The sequence below is a fragment of the Falco cherrug genome, chromosome 1 (assembly GCF_023634085.1).
Source record: "Falco cherrug isolate bFalChe1 chromosome 1, bFalChe1.pri, whole genome shotgun sequence".
NCBI classification, from domain to species: Eukaryota; Metazoa; Chordata; class Aves; order Falconiformes; family Falconidae; genus Falco; species Falco cherrug.
Genome location: NC_073697.1, coordinates 32,607,719 through 32,626,062, shown reverse-complemented (window position 1 = coordinate 32,626,062; position 18,344 = coordinate 32,607,719). Strand labels below are relative to the sequence as shown.

Sequence of the window (18,344 nt, the reverse complement as noted above, 5' to 3'; positions counted from 1 at the left end):
AGATAGAAGGTGGAAAAGAACCTTAACTTTTAGCTACAGATAAGCATGTGAAACTACTGGTGAAAATACATACAAATATTTATTAACATAAGCCAGTGAATACCTGTCAGACAGCAACAGATTTTTTCTCACTGCTGACCCAAAAAGAAAGGGGGGTGGGGTGGGAAGTAACTCGAAATAGGCAGCCCTGGAATTATGCACTACACTTGAATTTGGCTCCTTTAACAATTTTGCAAATCTAGCTACACATACACATGGAGTTATTTTCTCCACACCACTTTAAAAATGATGGATAGTAACACACTCTTTAATATAGCTCTCAATTCTCTTGCACATAAATCTTATCCGACACTTAAAAAAAAAAAAGGATTTTTTTTTTTTAAAAAAAGGACTTTCTGCCTTTAGATACTGCCTGAAAAAGTAATTTGGCAAGGGGGATGAGGGGGAAACTTCCAACATACCTTTACAGTTTAAAAAATATTTTACTATACAAATAAGCATTTCTATACTGCAGTTCAGTCTTTTATGTTTCTTTCATCCACACCTTCAAACAAAGAATATACTGAATTAATAGGCTGACAGAAAAAGAAGTTTGATGAAACATTAAGCACACTTGATGGGTGTGACTGATAGCAAATTTAATTGCAGTTTCTCCTCCAATGCATTCATATGATTGCAATGGCTGAATTAATACAGAAAGACCTGCTTTGCTTACCAACTACCACTGTTCACTCCAAGGTAAAAGAACTGATGATTAGCACTAGCTTCCTGATGATAAGAAGCAAAAATTACTGTATTTTTCTGTTTACGTTGAAAAACTATGTAGAGAAGACTTCTGAAATTATAGGTCCTGGGCATACTAAACAAAATACACTTAATATGGGTCACATTTACCCACAGAAAAACAACAACAAAAATCAAAGCCTTGCCAAGCAGTCACTTGACATAAAACAAGAGAAGAAGAAAATTCTCTCCTCCTCTGAGCATCTGCTGCTCAGAGAACCAGGCAGGAATCCCACCACAGAAGCACACTAGCACACTAGTCAAAACTTGACAAGGCTCTGCAAAACAAGAAAGGCTCGCTCCTGTTCCCATACTTGAAAGACACTCAGCAATTGGAATTTTTATAGAGCTGATTAATAAAACCAAAAAGCCATTTAAGCAGTAGACATATAAAAGGAATACTTTTCCTCTCGTTTTCAACCAGTCTTCTGTGTGTTAGATTAGCATAACGCTGCAGAGGACCAAACACCACCCAGCCAGGCGTGGAGCATTTGCCGAAGGCTGACAAACAAAGTAACATTAATATCAACTACAGACTCCTTCATGAGGCCAGTTTTTGCACAGCGACTTGTTAACACACATCGTAAGCAGCAACCAAGAGTGTCTATACGAATAATCAGCATCATGAGAAGTGACTTGGCAGAAACTCCTTCGCAATGAAGGTTCAACAAGGTACTTCAGTCCTCCCGTGCTTCATATAGGCATCAAGTTTTTGTTGACAGCAGATGAGCATAGTCAAAGAGAAATTATTAAATTGTACTTATACAAAGTCTAATATACTAGGATAGAATAAAAAAATGTTTCATCTTGTTTAATCAGAAATATTTTAGCTGCTTTGAGATCTTGAGGACAACTTAATCTATGAGATAATGCACAAAAAGAATCAACATCCCTTAAACATTCTGAGTGTTGTGACTAATTAACAGAATATTCAGGTGTAGGGGTGTGGACCCTCTATGCCATTAAAGTAAAAGACAGCAACCAGAGGAGAGGTTGTTGTACACGTCAGGTCTGAAGAGCACTCCAAATTCTAAAGAGGGACTATCACATCTATTAGAATCGGCATTCCTTCTATTCTAGCCTTACATCTACTGCAGAACCTACATGCTGAAGAAACAACAGTGTCGCTTAACCTACATGCTGAAGAAACAACAGTGTCACTTCACAAAGCGTGACTCCTAGTGTGGCTAAGAAGTTCTAGGTTTGCATACTGCCACCTGTTCCTATCAATGGAACAGCAAATTTCAGCGTGCAGAAAACAGGATCTCTCTACCAGCTATGCTCTTGGAGCAGGCACATTTTGGAATCCACGGAAATATTGCTCTCTGATGCATTACAAGGGCAAATGATCTCACTGTTTTCCATCTGCTGTCTCACACTATGAGAGTCAAACACACGCACCCACAAACCAGAGCAAAGTGCACAGGTCTAAGCTTGGCCCATGCAAAACATTTTTAATCTTCAAACCCTCTGAAGAAAGTCAGAAATCATTAATCTTCAGAGCACCCCGGTGATATAAATACAAAATGATTGCTTAACCTGTAGTGTATCTTATCTGAAGACTTCATCTCACAGGACTCTGCAGCTTTTGCATTTTAGTGCAAGACTAGCAAAACTTCCTGAATTAATGAATTAACAAGAAATAGTCTCACTGTAGTCACACTAGTCATTTTTTCCTTATGATGTCATAAACAGTCACAAGGCAATCCCTGAAGTTTGTTTGTACAGCTGCATACATTAAGCTAGAACTGGAAGTGGAAGCGAAAGGGATCAGAATTGGTCCATTTGGGGCATGTCACAACATACTCCTGTCTGGAACCTCTGGTCCTTCTGATGTTCTGCTTGCCCCAAAACGCCATGTTCATGAACTTATTGATTAGTAGAAGTCAAGCTGTCTGACCAGTGTCTCGGTGAGTGGGTAGCATGCTGTTGTGATGTCAAGTGATCACTGGAGCAGTCAGAGTCTCGGTCTGAATGAATCACCTCGGGACACCTACAGATAACTATAACTGAGTTAAGGACTATGACCTTCAGGAAGGATGCACACCAGTTCTCCGATGAAAGTTTCTGCCTGGCAAAAAGAGTAGTTGTCAAGCTGAGCTCTATACTAGGACTACGCCACCATTACATTACAAGGCCCATTTAGGAGCCTCAGAGGGTTCTGTGGCCATGGGACCCTCTCTAAGGCTCAACAGCTGCTTGGAAGTCACAGGATCCCCTTGACTATGAGGCAAAAGTATCTTTGCCGACAGGTTTGCCAACTTCAGAAGGAGAGCTTTAAACTAGAAATTATTGGGGAAGGAACGAGGAGGCTTGGGATAGGGTAGGCAAGCCAAGAACCTGGGATGATAGGAAGAAAGTGGACATAGCAATTCGCAAAGCAACTGAGCTGAAGCGTAATTCCTTTGAACACGGGCATGTGAAGAAGGAAGCGCCTGCAGAACAGCCTTGGGGGGAAAGCTCCCAAGCACGTGCCTCGGAACTGGCACACTTGGACGCCCCTCAGAGGCCTAACACATGGAGCACAGGGAACAAACAGGACGAGTTCGATGACTGTTTGCAGTCACAGGGTTATAATCTCATTGGGATCATGCAGAAATGGTGGAATAGCTCACACAACTGGAGTGCTGTGAGGGAGGGATACAGGCTTTTTAGGAAGTACAGCACAAGGGCAAAGGAGGGGCGTTGCCCTTCATGTGAGAGAATAGCTGGAATGATGGAGCCCTGCCTTGGGACAGGTCAGGATTCAGCCAAGACCTTTTGGGCCAAGATTAGCGGGCAGATCAACGTGTGCTGTTGTACTCGGTATTTGCTATAGATCTCCTGATCAGGAAGAAGTAGTAGATAGGGCCTTCTTCACACAAGTGGAAGAAGCTTCATGTTCACAGGCCCTGGTCCTCATGAGGGACTTCAGCCACCTCAATAGCTGCAGGTATCTGAACACCACCCCCTCCCCATTTTTTACCGCGAGAGTGGTCAAACACTGGAACGGGCTGCCCGGAGAGGCTGTGGAGTCTCCATCCTTGCAGATACTAAAAATCTGGACATGGTCCTGGGCAACCTGCTCTAAGTGGTCTGCTTGAGCAGGGAGATCGAACTAGTTGATCTCAAGAGCTGGCTTCCCACCTCAACTGTTCTGTGATTTTGTGATATTTAGCTCCATTTAATTTGATTCATCATACATTTAAAATACAAATACAAGCCCTCACCAGTGAACACATGCACTGCAGCTTTACAATTGACAAACAGCCCCATTGCAAACCCAGTATCGCCAACTGAGTGGTCTCACTGACATCAATTTCAGCAAATCATATTTAGGACTGTGGCCCAGCACAGTCTTTTCCTAACCATGCATTTTACTTCACCTTTGCTTATTCAAAGGATCTCATTTGTATTAAAAGAACTTCTATTTCATATAGAAGGTCAAAGGATTCACTGATCTGTTATTTCAGTGACAAAGCTTCTCCCAAACCGAATACTGAAAATTTAAGCAATGTAGACAAAAACAATAGTCAATATAAATCAAGGTAGAAATCACATCTATGTTTTTTTCTTTAAGCCTCCCAGCATGGCGACACTGTCCAACAGACATCCAGTAACTTTTTGCCAATGTCATAAAAATGTTCTATTATCACAGCAAATACATACAAATGCGTACCACTGCAGAATGGTAGAATTTCTGTTTATACAGGATGTATAACAGAGGTTCTGTAGTCAGAGCAACATTTTAACATGCCTTTCAAAACTGGGAGTGTCTGTTGTTTACCACCTCTGGTGAATTTTAACATCAAAATCAACTCTTTATTATTCCTATCCTCCTGAAACAATTCACCCCTCCATTACTTATGCAGAAATTACCCTACCCCTGACACCACAAGACATTATAAAGCTACCTTCAACTGCGACATTGAATTGTGAATGGTAAGAGTGACCAGGAAAGCGCTGACAGCTCACAGGCTGTGATAACACTAACAGTAAAACACCTACTGGAGGAAAAGAGGTTTCAGTAGCACAGTTTCTCATTTCCTGCTTTTGTTGGTTGGCAAAAGGTGATACACATGGAGCAATCTTTGGATAGAATCACAGAGCCATTTAGGTTGAAAAGGACCTTTAAGATACTTGAGTCCAAACCAATTATGTCAGAGATGTGTACCACTGCACACACAGCTTTGAGAGGGAGAACACTGCAGAGCACTGCATGTTAAGATAAGGAACACCAATTTTTACAAAAACACGTTCTGAGTTAACTAACTATTTGCTGATAGAAATTGCTTGGTTACACACAAAACATGACAAAAGTGTGTTGCAAAACAGGGAGAGAAGGCACAACGTGGAAAATAAGATATTTTAAGAAGTCAAAGTGTAATTGATAATAAAGATGAAAACTGAAGACACGAAAGAGAAGAAAGTAGCAACTCCAACCCACCTACTACAGTTAAGGTTCTAGATTGCAGTTTCAACAATAATTTTTCAGTTGTGGTAAAGAAACATAACAGAGCAAGTTGTTCAGCATATAATATTTTCATCTTATTTCTGACCATGAGAACAGCATGCACTTTTGTGCCATACAAAATTCATTATAAAATCAGGGCCTCTGTTTATATAAAGTGACTGAGGTCACAAACTTCCCCCAGCAGGCAACTAGGCTTCTGGGCAAAAAGGGGATGGAAAAAAGTGCAAAAGAGCACTTCACTCTTTCTCAGATGAAAAACTGCTAAAAAATGCACATACAGTAATAACGCAAAAATACTCACAAATTTATTTTATTATTCTTTGGTGCATTTCTCAAAGCAAAACCATACTCTTCTTCAGAAAGGTTGCCCTAACTACCCAAGATTATCCACCTTGTATGCAACAGACACACTTCTCGGGAAAATGAAAATTCAAAAAGTGCACTAACTGTACAACCTAGAGTATATATTGTCCTTCAGGAAGACCTATAAATGACCACATTTGAGAACAAGATTTTCTTTATTTCACCGTTACCTAGCACAAATACATAGCTTTCTCAGCAAAAAAAACCAACTCCTAGCTAAATTATTAAATGGCTTTCCACATGCTTACCATGGTAAGATTTGCCAAAACTTAACATAATCACAGCTTCTGAATTTAGACTAAATATTGCTAGTGTTTTAGAAACAAGTGTTAGATTTATTTGTTTTGGAAGATGGAAGATGAATCAGACCAACATCCATGGAATGGCAAATCTCCCTTCCTACTTCCCTCTATAATGACCCATATACTGCATTGTGCTTTTTTTCCCCTTTTAATTGTATATTCTTCAACTCCAGTTTTAGTAGTCAGAACGCACAAACCTATACCTGATCAAACCCTTTTATTAGAATTCTATCGAAATAACAGAATTTCAAATAAATTATGCTAAATAATGAGGAAGTTAAATGATTCTATGCTGAGCCACGGACTTCTTGGCAGCTATTTGTTTTAAGTGCCTGAACGAGTAATTATATTGCCTCTGAAAATTTAGTTTAAAACAATCAAAACCCCGAGTCCCTAAAATTTTAAGAAAACAGCAAGAACTACATGCAAACTCCCAGGGAAAGGATGATGAGTAAAACTTCTGATCCATTAAGGGAATGCAATAACCATGTTTTAAACATGGTTAAAAGACTTTCAGGACTGGCAATTACAGTAACAATTCTTGTTCTTTTGGGTTGTCCTCCTCTCCTTGCTCACACATTGTGTTTCGGGTGCCATTTTTCTCTAAAAATTAAGATAATTTTAAGATGTGACAAGCAACACTCCACAACAGGGACACACTATGTAGATCTCCGGGAACAAACAAAAAAGGTGAGCAGGCAAAAAGTTTTCCAGGGGAACCATAAAATGCAATTACCATTGTTCTTACCATTTATAACTCAGAGCCCAAGTGACCTGGGAGAGTATCTAATGGAAAACAGTACTCACAACAATAAATTAACAATTATGGAATGCAGACAATGCATTCCCAGATTGCTTTTAAGTATGAGAAGTCCTGTCACGAACCCATTTTAGGACTCAATACATGAAGGACAAACAACAAGGAGAACAATCTCAAGTCTCTGTACGCTGACCAATTTCAGTCTCAGGTGAACATAAAAGCAATAGCCATATATTCTAATTAATGATAGTTCAGATATTTCAGAATGAAACATGTTTAGACAAAAGCACAGGAAGCCACAGATTAAAGACAGAGCTTTTCAACAGACAGAAATGCTTGCTTTTTACCAGCTTTCTTAGTTAATATTTTCACACTTTTGCAAAGTACTTTTGTGACAGATAAATAATATGAACTGAAAAATAAATCCTACCTGTTTCCTCTTTTCAGGCGGAAGGGATGGATCCCCATCCTACAAATAAATGGACATATTTTACTGGCAACTTTTTTCTGAAGCCAGCAACTATATTAACTTTGTGGATCAAATTTTAAAACACATATTTTAACAAAAATGTTATCAAAAATGTTTCTGAAGTACTGCATCTTGATTAATACCAGTAATATTAATTTCAACTCAAAAAACTGTCTAAGGCTGAAGATTTGTTTACACTTCTAGAACAGCAGGTCATTACAAATTTATGTTGCATTATTTTTCATAATGGTACATTAAGTTGCTGTGGAATAATAATACCACAGTCAGTTTTTAAATGAAATTATGACTGAAACTAATTTCCTCAGAGCACGCAGTGTCTTTCTGTGTCTTATATAACAGGCACTACCTCACCAACGTGGAACAGATGAGTAATAATATGATCAGGGCTCTACAACTGCAGGACTACTGTGAACAAGTACCTAAACATTTTTACAGCAGTCATTATGGACTTCTTTCCATTTTTGTGAGGTTCACCCTTGTCCCCCAGTTATACAGAATTCATAAACAACAACCTACAATCAGCTCCCGATACTTCTTTTTCAGAGACTGGTGTCGTTCCCGCAGCTGATTTGCCATAAGCTTGTACTGGTCCCTTTCTTGTTGACAGGTGTCCAGCTCTTTGGAAAGGATTAGCAATGCTTCCTTTTTACTTTCAAGCTTTCTTTTGCACACCAGGTACTGCAGAAGAGAAAAAAAAAACAAACCACAACTTAATTGTAACAAGCCATATCTAGCCCAGCCCAAACTAGGTTCAAGAGGCTCAAGTTTCTGTCTGAAAAGGTGGAGGAAGACTCTCTGCATGAGATCAAAGTCTGCCACAAGTAGTCTTAGCTTACTAATAATAATCACAGGAAAGAGATCTGTTGTATCAGAAGCCTGAAATCCATTTGTAAGGCCACATGCTCACCTGAACACCATGAGTGAGAAGAATTCAGCAATTCAAGTTTCTCCTCTTTTTCCTCATACACAATAGGATGAGAAACCTCACAATTTGACCCACAGCCCTGGGAAAGCTCCTAGAAAGAAGAATCCTTTGCAAACTCCCTTTTCTACTTGCGTCCACAACACCCAGCTCTCAGCAACCAGCATCTCCTGCCCCACTCCCCCTTCCTTCCCCCTCCTCCCCATGCTACCAGCAATGTCCTCTGGGCTCGGCCTCCCACCTGGACAGTGAAACAGGACCATGTTACAGCAGAAGTGATAGCGTGAGCAGCAACCAAAATTTACCTTGAGTCTGAAACAATTACAGTGTGGTACCCACACAAGTAAAAAAACTAATTCAGCTGTGATACCATACACACGTGCTTGTTGAGTCAGAAGAATGCGAAATAATGCAGGAATATTGCAAACACCTGAATGGAGAGGGGAGGCAGAGGTGCGCCTTCCCCTCCAGCCACTGCCTCTCATGCACAAACCAAAGCAGAACTTGCAAATCTTACCTGTTCTGCATTAGTCTGATCTGCTTCATTGCCCTTCCCCACTGAGAGGAAAAAGAGTAACCTGTACGTCATCCTTTCCTGCAGTGGCTGAATGTTACCTATCAGAAGTTTTGGGCAGTTTTTTCACTTAACGTGATGTTCCGTCAGCAGATTCTTCCTACCCATCACTTGACACTGCTCATGCTAAAGCATATATTTCTATTTCTGATACTCTCACATAAGGCGTAGCGCTAACCACTTTCTAAGTGTGCTCTGCAAGAGACCAAATATCACAGCAGTCATGAAAACAATTTATAGTTTCATTATATACACTGACAAGAATACTTTGTCATTATAGGCTCTTGCACAAAGCATGAGCATCAGCACTTCCATACTGTTTGAGTCAGTGCTGTTCTTTGGGACAAAAATCATTACTCATATGTACTACTTGCTTAGAATTGACTTTGTTAACCTCAATTTCAAGTCGATAAGAAAGGGAAAAGCGACTTTGGTATATTAGTACAACCAACATTTTCCAAAAATGGTAAACACTTGGTTGCAAAAAAGTGGGAAGGGAATGAGAAAAGCAATTCCGAGAAGGATTTGAACTCTCAAAAAGGACACTTCCACCTTGGATTAAGTTTATTTCTGGCAATATTGAAGTTGAAATCCTGCCATAAATTTTCTGGATTATGATGCCTTGGCATCAACAAAAGCAACTGTACCTATGTACTTATGTCCTTACTGATACCTTACACAAATGTCAAGTCCCCTGATAAAGCACTGAAAAGTATCAGAAGCTAAACTTTAAACTTGTCAGCATGTGATTACAGTGACATGGTAAACTGCTTCAAACTTGATAAAATAATTCCTTTCCTCAGAGTGAAATATTTGCCTCTGACAATCTCTCTTCTTTTTTTCCAGTTTTATCTCATGTCTTAGTCAATTCTAAAATATGCCTTCACTAAATTGCTTTTAAATACTAACAATCTAATACAGTAATTGCAAATAAAAATGAGTAAAAGCAAACCTCATCATCACACCAAAAAAACCCAGCAGCCCAAACCCCTGAACCAAGTAGCCTGTCCTGTTCCTTTAACCACCAGAAAGAATGAAGCTGACCCATCCAGCCAACACCTACGTGGAGCAGAAGAACAGCCTATACAATGTACACAATGTGAGAGAAGCAAAGCTAAACATCTCGCCTTAGTCACCCACACCACCAGCAGGTGCCTCTGAGCCTGGCCCGAGTGGTGGTATATGAAGCAGTGAACGACAGAGTCAGAAGCTTGTGGATAAAACTATAAAAAAAATACTACTTATAAGGCAGAAATGCAGACCTAGTGCTAAACAAATCTTGGTTTTGCCGTGTGTCACAGCCCTCCACAAAGGACACACTCAAAGCATAAAGGAAGACTTCATCTTTCACAGCAGCACTGGCAGGGGCAAGGGAATTCGCTATTATCTGTTAGGTTGAGAATAATGAACCATAAACAGATTGTGGGGAGAGTTGCGTTCAGGGTCTAAATGAATAGTGACGTCCTCCTTGTTTAAACTATATTTTAATATGATTAATTGTATGCTGATGATGTGTCATACAGAAGAAAGGGGCTGGCATCTCTCATCAATGTACTGTTTGGATTTTGCTATAAAAATGACCACCTAGAAGACTTTTTTTTAAAGGTATTTTTAACTTTTGTATATAGTGACTTTCCCAAATAAATGCAATAAAAATAGTAAAAATGTATAGTCACTTGTTTCCATGGCCTTATGGTACAAGACACAATAAAGCCACAGCATTTCTGTGGAATTTGATTATTCAACAGAGGTATCTTTCAAATTCTAATTACCAGTTTTGAAGAAAAAACAGATTTTACAAAGACAGACCTCAGAGAGTTTATTCAATATATATGTTTCTGAATATTAAAAAAATAATAATTATTAGTAATTGTCATAAACTGACCTAACAACTATACAACAGAAATTAATTCTACTCAGGGAAACAACTGAGTCACACCAACAATTTCCCATATGTGGACAAGCAAGTGCAGCAAAATTGGTATGCTGTCAAAAGGAACACAGGAGTTCAACAGCCTTTTTGGAGCAACACAGACAACAAGAAAAAAATTCTCATCTATTCTGAGAAAAAGTATTCAATAGATGCTTCTGGCATTCATATAGAGATTTCTTCCTCTGCAATTGAAGGAAAGCCTATGTCTCATGTACTCTCTATCAGTGAGACAAACAAATGAATTCTGTTATGCGCTAGTCACTAGAAAATATTCTTACTGTCTTTTGTTTCTTTTTAATTGATGTTCCAAAATAATCTTTGAGTTTAAAAAACAAAGTTAACCAAGAACCAGCTGCTATACTTTCAATCTAAAAGCTACAACATACAACTTCTCCTATCTGTCTAGTGACTTTTATCTACCCATTTGCTGTTATCTGCAATAAAGCAAATTATAATTGCTACAAGGAAGATCATAATAATTAAAGGAATATATATGACTTCTTACATTACTGCCTGAACTGCTTTACAGCCAGATGACTACTTTAGTGAAATTGAGTAAAAAGAGACTGACATTACAGGAGAATGTAACTGCTCCAAGGTGACCCTCCAGATCAAACACTTGCTATTTGTCCATTGCTATTTTTAGCAACAAATCTGGATAGATCTTATTAAAGACACCGTAGACATGGTCTAATAATCTGATGAAGCTGGGACACTGTCAAGGTTTTAGACTTGCTTTTTCTAAACCAACAAACACACCAAATTCTTATCACAAAATAATTTATTTTAGATTTGTACAAATTACTGGCCTATACTTGGGTATTTAAGGGCAATTAGTGCAAAGAAGGAAAATATCTAATTTTCTGAGGGTAGAAGTCTACCTCCAAACTGTGCTTTGGAATCACTGTGGAACACATTCTATGTTCTCTCAACAATCCAGCACCTAGTGTCCTCCCAAACGCTGATGGGCCTAGAAACCTATTGCCCACCATGCTCTCAGAGAAACCATGAACTCTACTTTCCATCTTCTGGACAGGGGATCCAACTGCTATTTAACTGCCTGCAGTTTTATCAGATTTCTCCTCACTGTCCTTTTGGAGGCAATTTTGTTGTAGAAATTACAAACTGAAGCGCCCCAAAATGCATTGCAAAGTCACTATGCAGGGTGTTTGTTGACTGTGTTTCAGTAATGTTGCTCCCCTTGACTTCAGATTAAACGGCTCAACTTGTCTGAAAGAGTCAAGCACTCAAATCCAGAGAAATATACAATTACTGGCCATTTGCCTGCCACCTCATCGCATGTCCTGATCTCTGATAAATCTTGAGACAACGCAGTGTCCTTTGTTTTATTCCACAACATCAGCTCTGCTTTGCCTGCTGCCCAGAGCTTGCTTCACTACGTCCTGACTGCTGAAACACAAAGGATGCTCATATCATTCACTGATGAGGTAAGTGACATAAGCAACGCCCCAGACCACCATGTCTTATCTTGATGACAACACTACACCACATCATCTTCACTGGTCATTTAGGAATTACCATAATTTGATTTGATTCGTCAACACTATTTTGTGATGTGGTGCCCTTAAAAGTTTTGTATGTGGTGCATCTGATTACATTATTAATTTTTCTGTGTTTGTTCCTCAACATCCCTGTGGGTATCTTAGTCCAACCTGGAACATGCAAACAGGACAAACAAACACTTGTTTTGTTGCCTGAAAGCCCAGCATGCAGGTCTCCATGCCACCTCTCCCACAGAACTCCCCCAAGAACTTTGCAGAGCAGTAAGTCACAGTGCCAGCTCTTTTAGCATTTCCACTTCCTTTTCCAAATGACAAAGCCATGACTATGCCAACTCAATCACCCAGGGACCTCAGAGCATCTACTCCACTTTGTTCTTCCCTACAGCCACTGGCATTTGCCTGTGTTTAAAAAAGCTCTGGAATTAGTGGCTCCAAAGCCTGTCAGGTCCCCTCATATATGTTTGGTGAATTGCATTTCATGCTGTGTTTGAAAAGATAACATGACAGAAGGTTAGAGAGATATGATAAACATGAACATTTCACTAATTTTCCTTCCTCTTCTCTCTTGCCCACATAAAAAACCTGTGCAATCAATGGGAAAGGTATGCTCTGCCAATTACAAGCAGGTTAGGTTTCTCATTCTTATTCGGAATTCATGTGTGGAACATTTAGCTATTTCAACTACAACTACTACTCAATAGCTGCACTTTTGATAAATAATTCCCCAAAACTCTTTCCCCAAGTTTTAAGTTGGCAATTACTAGGCAAGGGAGCTCAAAAGCACAAGCATATCTCTTCTCTCTGTGGTGCCAAAGACCATACACAGTTAATAATCAAGAAATAGCCTCTTGAGAATGACAAATTAAATGGAGACTAAATTTCTTCAAACTAATTTTAGGAAGCACAGTCACATATGAGTAGCTGTAAATAGCATACAGTAAATGCTCTAATGCGTGGGAGGTGACAAGGAAAAAAAGAGAAGCATTTTGACATTGGACTTAATTCTAGAAGTTGGCAAATCTGAGGGAGAAGCTAGCAGAAAGAATGGAGGACAACCACTCTAGTCTTATGGGTTTCCTAGGAAACCTTTCTCACTTCCAGTGGAAAACACCGCCAAAAGTACACGTTCTCTAAGCAGTATTAAATTCGGACTAGTGCCAACTCTCAATGAAGTGAATGGAAGCACACTCCCAGACTTCAGCAGAAAAGAGACCAAACTTGTAGAAGTGAGGTCTCTAAAGCAAGGACAGATGTGGTCTTGCTGATTATGTAAAAGTGTTTTTTCACTACCACACATGATCTCCCAGTACTGTTCAACTCATGTCACCACCCCAAAATCATGATACCACCTACTCCTTTCTCTGTCACTGATTCTGTCATCATCCTTAGAGAACACAATTCCAAGACAGATTACATGGGATTCAGGCAAAAACTGAAATCACACCCTTATCCACAGCAGAACATACAGAGTTGGAAGCTCTACAACCTTTCAAAAAGTAGCCCCCAACTACCCTGGAAGCTCTACAACCTTTCTAACAAAGTTCTTAAATCATGTTTTTCATTCATATTCGTGGGATTTAGCTATGTTTTATCCCCCTTACAGACAGGAAAACTGAATCACTAAGGAGCTGACTCACATGAGCTTGTGTAAATCAACAGCTTAGCATATCTGTAAACATGGCTGTCAAGCTGAGATGTAAGTATGGACATTCAAAAACACTTAAAAGCAGACAAACAAAACTCTACCACCAAGATTCTGGTGACCAAAATTACTTTCAAGAATTCTATTCTCTTCAGTGAAGAGTACAGTATGGTCACCTTTCTGTATGTATGTATAAGGACCTACCACCTTTCTTAACACCTGAAATGCCAGACTTTTAAAAATCATAGAATGGTTTGGGGTGGATGGGGCCTTAAATTTCATCTAGTTCCAGCTCGCCCTGCCATGGGCAGAGACACCATCCACTACTAGACCATGCTGCATTTCAATTACTCCTAGCTTTCAAACTTGGGAGGACCAACCTTGTGAAAATTAAAAATTAAAAAGAATGTGACCTTTTTTTTTCAGACAGATCTGAACCCACCAGCTTCTGGTCTTTTATAGCAAGATTTTTAACCTCATTCTACATTTTAACTGTGCAGCATCAGCAACGCAACAGTGTTTGTTTAGAGCTACCATATCTTTTCTTGCCTTTGTCATCTTACATTTTTGAAAGCACTTCAAAACATTTACAAAATGCACAGGGAACAAAACTTACATTACCTAGCAGACACTAAAGCTAAGATGCTTGGAGAAGCTCTGTACCACCAAGGAATACAGTCAACTGGAAAAACTGATTACAGGTTGCTTTAGAAGTTACAGCCACTTTCTCACAGACCCATTAGAAAGTTGGAGTTAATGGGTAAAATGCACAAAGTTAATCACAACAGCCAGAGGAAAGCAAAAGAGAGAAGAATATACCCTGACAGCACGTGCTACAGACCTCATGCAGAAAAACCAGCTGTAAGCCTGCTGTGAGAACAGAGAAAAAAGAAGGAAAAGAGGAAATCACCAGGCCTCTAACTGTTCCTAAAAAAGAAAATGAGATGTCTGCTTAAATATTTGCAAGAATGTAGCTTCGCACAGCGATTAACCTTCGCTACAATCCAGAAGCCCCTACCAGAGGTAAGTCTTCAATTTCAGGATTGAGTTTTTAGGTTAAATCGTATCAAAACTAAAAAGGTTCCAAAGTAAATCTAAATGACTCTTAAAAGCCAAGAATATGGACTTTTCCTTTGAACACACCTCATGAATTGTCTCTATCTCTTACGCTTCCCTGCCATGTGACACCATGTCAGATGCAACACTGCATCATCAGGACACTACTAAAAAGTACACTTTTCACTTCCTTCTGGATTATTTAGTGTGTTGCATAGGTAGACACCAATACCGAATGTACTGTGCTAGCACAGACCTGGGCCCACACAAACTCCCACTGAAATCACTAGGACAAATGACAGATTCAGGACCCTGAACTCATGTATCTTTTTGACAGGTCAGGGCCTCAGGCCACGCTCATGTAACAGGCAAAGCCCTTAAGTCGGAGGAATTCACCTGCATGCACTGTTCTCTCGGGCAGCAGACACAGTCAGGTTGATCTAGGGCCAGGCCATTTGCACGGACGTTTTATTTGCTAACTATAAACATAAAAACACTGTTTTTACAGTCACGCAAAATTAATGCAATGCAAAAATCAGCATGCCAACCTACTTCAACCTTCACGGGTTTGCCTATGAAACAGGGTGGCCTTTGACGAGATTCCCTTAAATTATAGTGACCTCAGGTTGTTTTGAATTTAGTAACTCATGCTACATGAAAATGCATCCCTGTAAACTTTGTGAATGTTTTAATGTGGACTTAGTAGATAACAAAATTTTCTATTCTGGTATTCTGAAAACACTCCACCTGTTGAGGCTCACGGCCGCTGTGCTGATACAGATTTTTCTCCTGTTTTACAACTGGCACCACGAGTCTCAAACCCCTTCCACGTGCGAGTCAGGTAAGAAAACCAAGTGCACGCCGCCCGAGTGGCCCCGCCGCCCCCCGAGCGGGCCGCGGCCCCGGGATCGCCGCAGGTGCATCCCCGGCGGTTTGGCGCCCACAGCGGGCTCGGCGCCTCAAAACCCGCCTCCTGGCAGCCCCGCGGCGGCCAGCACGGCCGAGCGGCTCGCAGGCGCCTGTCCCCCAGTACGGAGCAGCCGCGCAGGGGTTGTGCCGGGCCGCAGACGTGGCCGTGCCGCTAGCCTCGCCGGGCTACAGTGCGGTGCCCTCCCCGCCCCCGCCGGCTCCGCCTCCAGCCGCCCGGCCGTGGGAGCGGGGCCCCTCTCGACCCCGCGCCGAGGTCCCCCCCCGACGGCTGCGCCCCCCGCCCCGGCAGAGCCTCCCCGAGGCGCGGGGCTGCGGGCGGGGGCCGCCGCCTCAGCAGCTGTGCCAGGCGGGCCGGTGCGCGGCGTCCAGGCCGCGCCGCGGAAGCATGGCGCCCCGGCCCGCGGCTGCCCGCGCCCCGCCGCCTCACCTCGCTCACCAGCCCCTGCCAGTCGCTCTCGCTGCGGTGGGAGCTCATGGCTCCGGCGGGCCGCGGCGGCATGCGGCGGCGAGCGGCTCCACCAGCCCCGGCCTTCCGCCGAGGAGCCTGCGGGGAGAGGCGGGGCCTACGGCCGCCTCTTGCCGGCCGGCCGGGGCCGCCCAGCGGCCTGCGGGGCACGGGCCTGCCGGAGCCGGGCCTGCAGCGGCGCCTCACCGCCCGCGGCCCAGCGCGGCCCGTCCGCGGCGCGCTGCCGGCACCAGGCCGCTTCCGCACGGCGAGTTACCCCACAGCGCCGGGCAGGGCCGTCGTGCCCGGGCAGGCGGGCCGGGCCGCAAGGGAGAGCGCGGGTCACACCGGCGGCAGCGTGGCGGGCCCCAGGCTGCCCGCAGCACCCGCCAAGGGTGCGCAGCGCTGTCTGAGGCGCGTTGCCCAGAGAAGCGACCTCCTCCCCTTAGGTCTTCTCGTAGAGAACAGCAGGGCTTTGCTGTGATCCCAGGCACTGAACAGCCAGACATACCTGCAGGCCAGGTGATGAGGGGACGGGGATCAGGGGTTCTGTACTGCAGTAGAGACCTTAATATTACATATAGGTAACAAAACCCTTGCAAATTATGTATAAGCATTGTATGTGTAAAGCAAGACGCAGCAGGAGAACAAAGAGGTAGAAAACCATTTTCTCAAAACACTGTGCTGGGACACTGTCCACTTTGGGCACAGATCTCTGTTACTCGGTTCATGGAGGTGTAAATAATGCAACAATCCAGGGGTCGATCCGGTTTATTTTCCTCCCCGTTAGTGCAGACGCTCCTCTGTCAGCTCTGAAACACAAGCACGCTACCCAGACCATACTCCTGTCAGATACCTCTGCTCCTGCCAGGCCCTCTTCAGCCCCACCGCCAGAGCTGCTGCGTGGTACATCCCCATGGACCAGGTGTACCTTGAGGCACATCAGGTGTGATCTTTGTTACACTCCTAACACATGAGTGCTCACAGGGCCTGTGTTTTGAGGCAGAGTCCAAATGTAACTGCATGGAGTATTCGAGCAGTTTAACCCACAATTACACTTTGTTTTAAATAACACAACAGACAGCACAAGACGACACGGTAAAATAAGTGTGCCTCGTTCCTTACCACAATTTCCCCATTGTTAGGATTTGTTTGTGGTTTGGCATCTAAGCACGGTGTGCTTCTGTTCTCTAAAATGGCTGAGAGATCCTCATTTGACAGCTTCACATCCCTTCAAGCAGGTGATGCCCAAGTATCACCACTGACAACATTTCAGTTCCAGGTGCTTAATTAACAGCTTATACAGGAAGAAATACAGGCCACATCTAAACCCAGCAGGAGCTCTCTTTGTATGTAAGATTATCAAGTTTAATAAGTGCCTGTGGTTATCTCCATATAAAAAAGAAAAAAAAATCCAGGAGAGCAGCTAGCTTTAGTATGGAACTTTAGTCTGATAAATACAGAGTTCATACATTCTACCTGCAAATTATAAATCAAACTTAGGCATTTTCTCCAAATTATAGCCTATTTCTCTGATTCATAAATTAGCTTATCCTCGTGTCTAGGCATTCTGTAACTTTAGTGCTCTAGAGGGTACATTTGTCTTTCGTCTTTGTTCATATATTTCTGTGGTTTCTGTCATCACATGTGTGATATATCGCAATCACAATGTCCTCACAGGCTTCTCAGCAACCCATTGCTGAAAACAGCATCTTGTTTGCACAGGCAAATAGCAAATAATGAAAATTAAATGAACAAGAACTACAATTTAAACCCAGTGGTTAAAAGAATCATTAATGATACTAGAATCCCCATCATTTTCGTAGGACTGCTAATAGCTGAAGCTATATAACTGCTAGTGTAGATGAACCAAATAGAATCTTTTTCCCAGTTCTGCTTCTCACGTGGAGAATTTTTCTCCTCTGTTTTCTTGGTCTTGCAGTGCTCCAGACTCGGAATGCTCTTGTAGAAAGAGCTCTGCTTGTAAGAAAGATAACCCTCTGATAGTCCTATTTTTGAGGGATGTCACTCATTTTAATCCCAAAGCTGCTCACACTCCCCACAAACATAGGGTTTTAATTTTTATTGATGATAATTATTCAAATGAGAAGTAAATATTCATGAAAGAGAGGTTATTAAAACAAAAGGAACTCTCAGTGTTTCCAGCT

At 41.9% G+C, this 18,344-nt stretch overlaps 1 protein-coding gene across 6 annotated transcripts in view; it reads right to left on the bottom strand.

Annotated features, from left to right (window-relative positions):
- The window catches only part of CCDC149 (coiled-coil domain containing 149), a 52,095-nt gene extending 35,665 nt beyond the window's left edge, over positions 1-16,430 (bottom strand). For 4 of the 6 annotated variants that reach the window (XM_055707088.1, XM_055707095.1, XM_055707124.1 and 1 more), the window contains exons 1-3: positions 16,159-16,430; positions 7,668-7,829; positions 7,092-7,130 (exon numbers count right to left, since the gene is read on the bottom strand). In XM_055707088.1, the coding sequence (XP_055563063.1) occupies positions 7,092-7,130; positions 7,668-7,829; positions 16,159-16,230 (273 nt within the window). In that variant the 5' untranslated portion in view covers positions 16,231-16,430. The remainder of the gene's footprint in view (positions 1-7,091; positions 7,131-7,667; positions 7,830-16,158) is intronic. The other 2 variants (XM_055707104.1, XM_055707113.1) reach the window with 1 other exon arrangement.
- Positions 16,431-18,344: the final 1,914 nt, after the last annotated feature.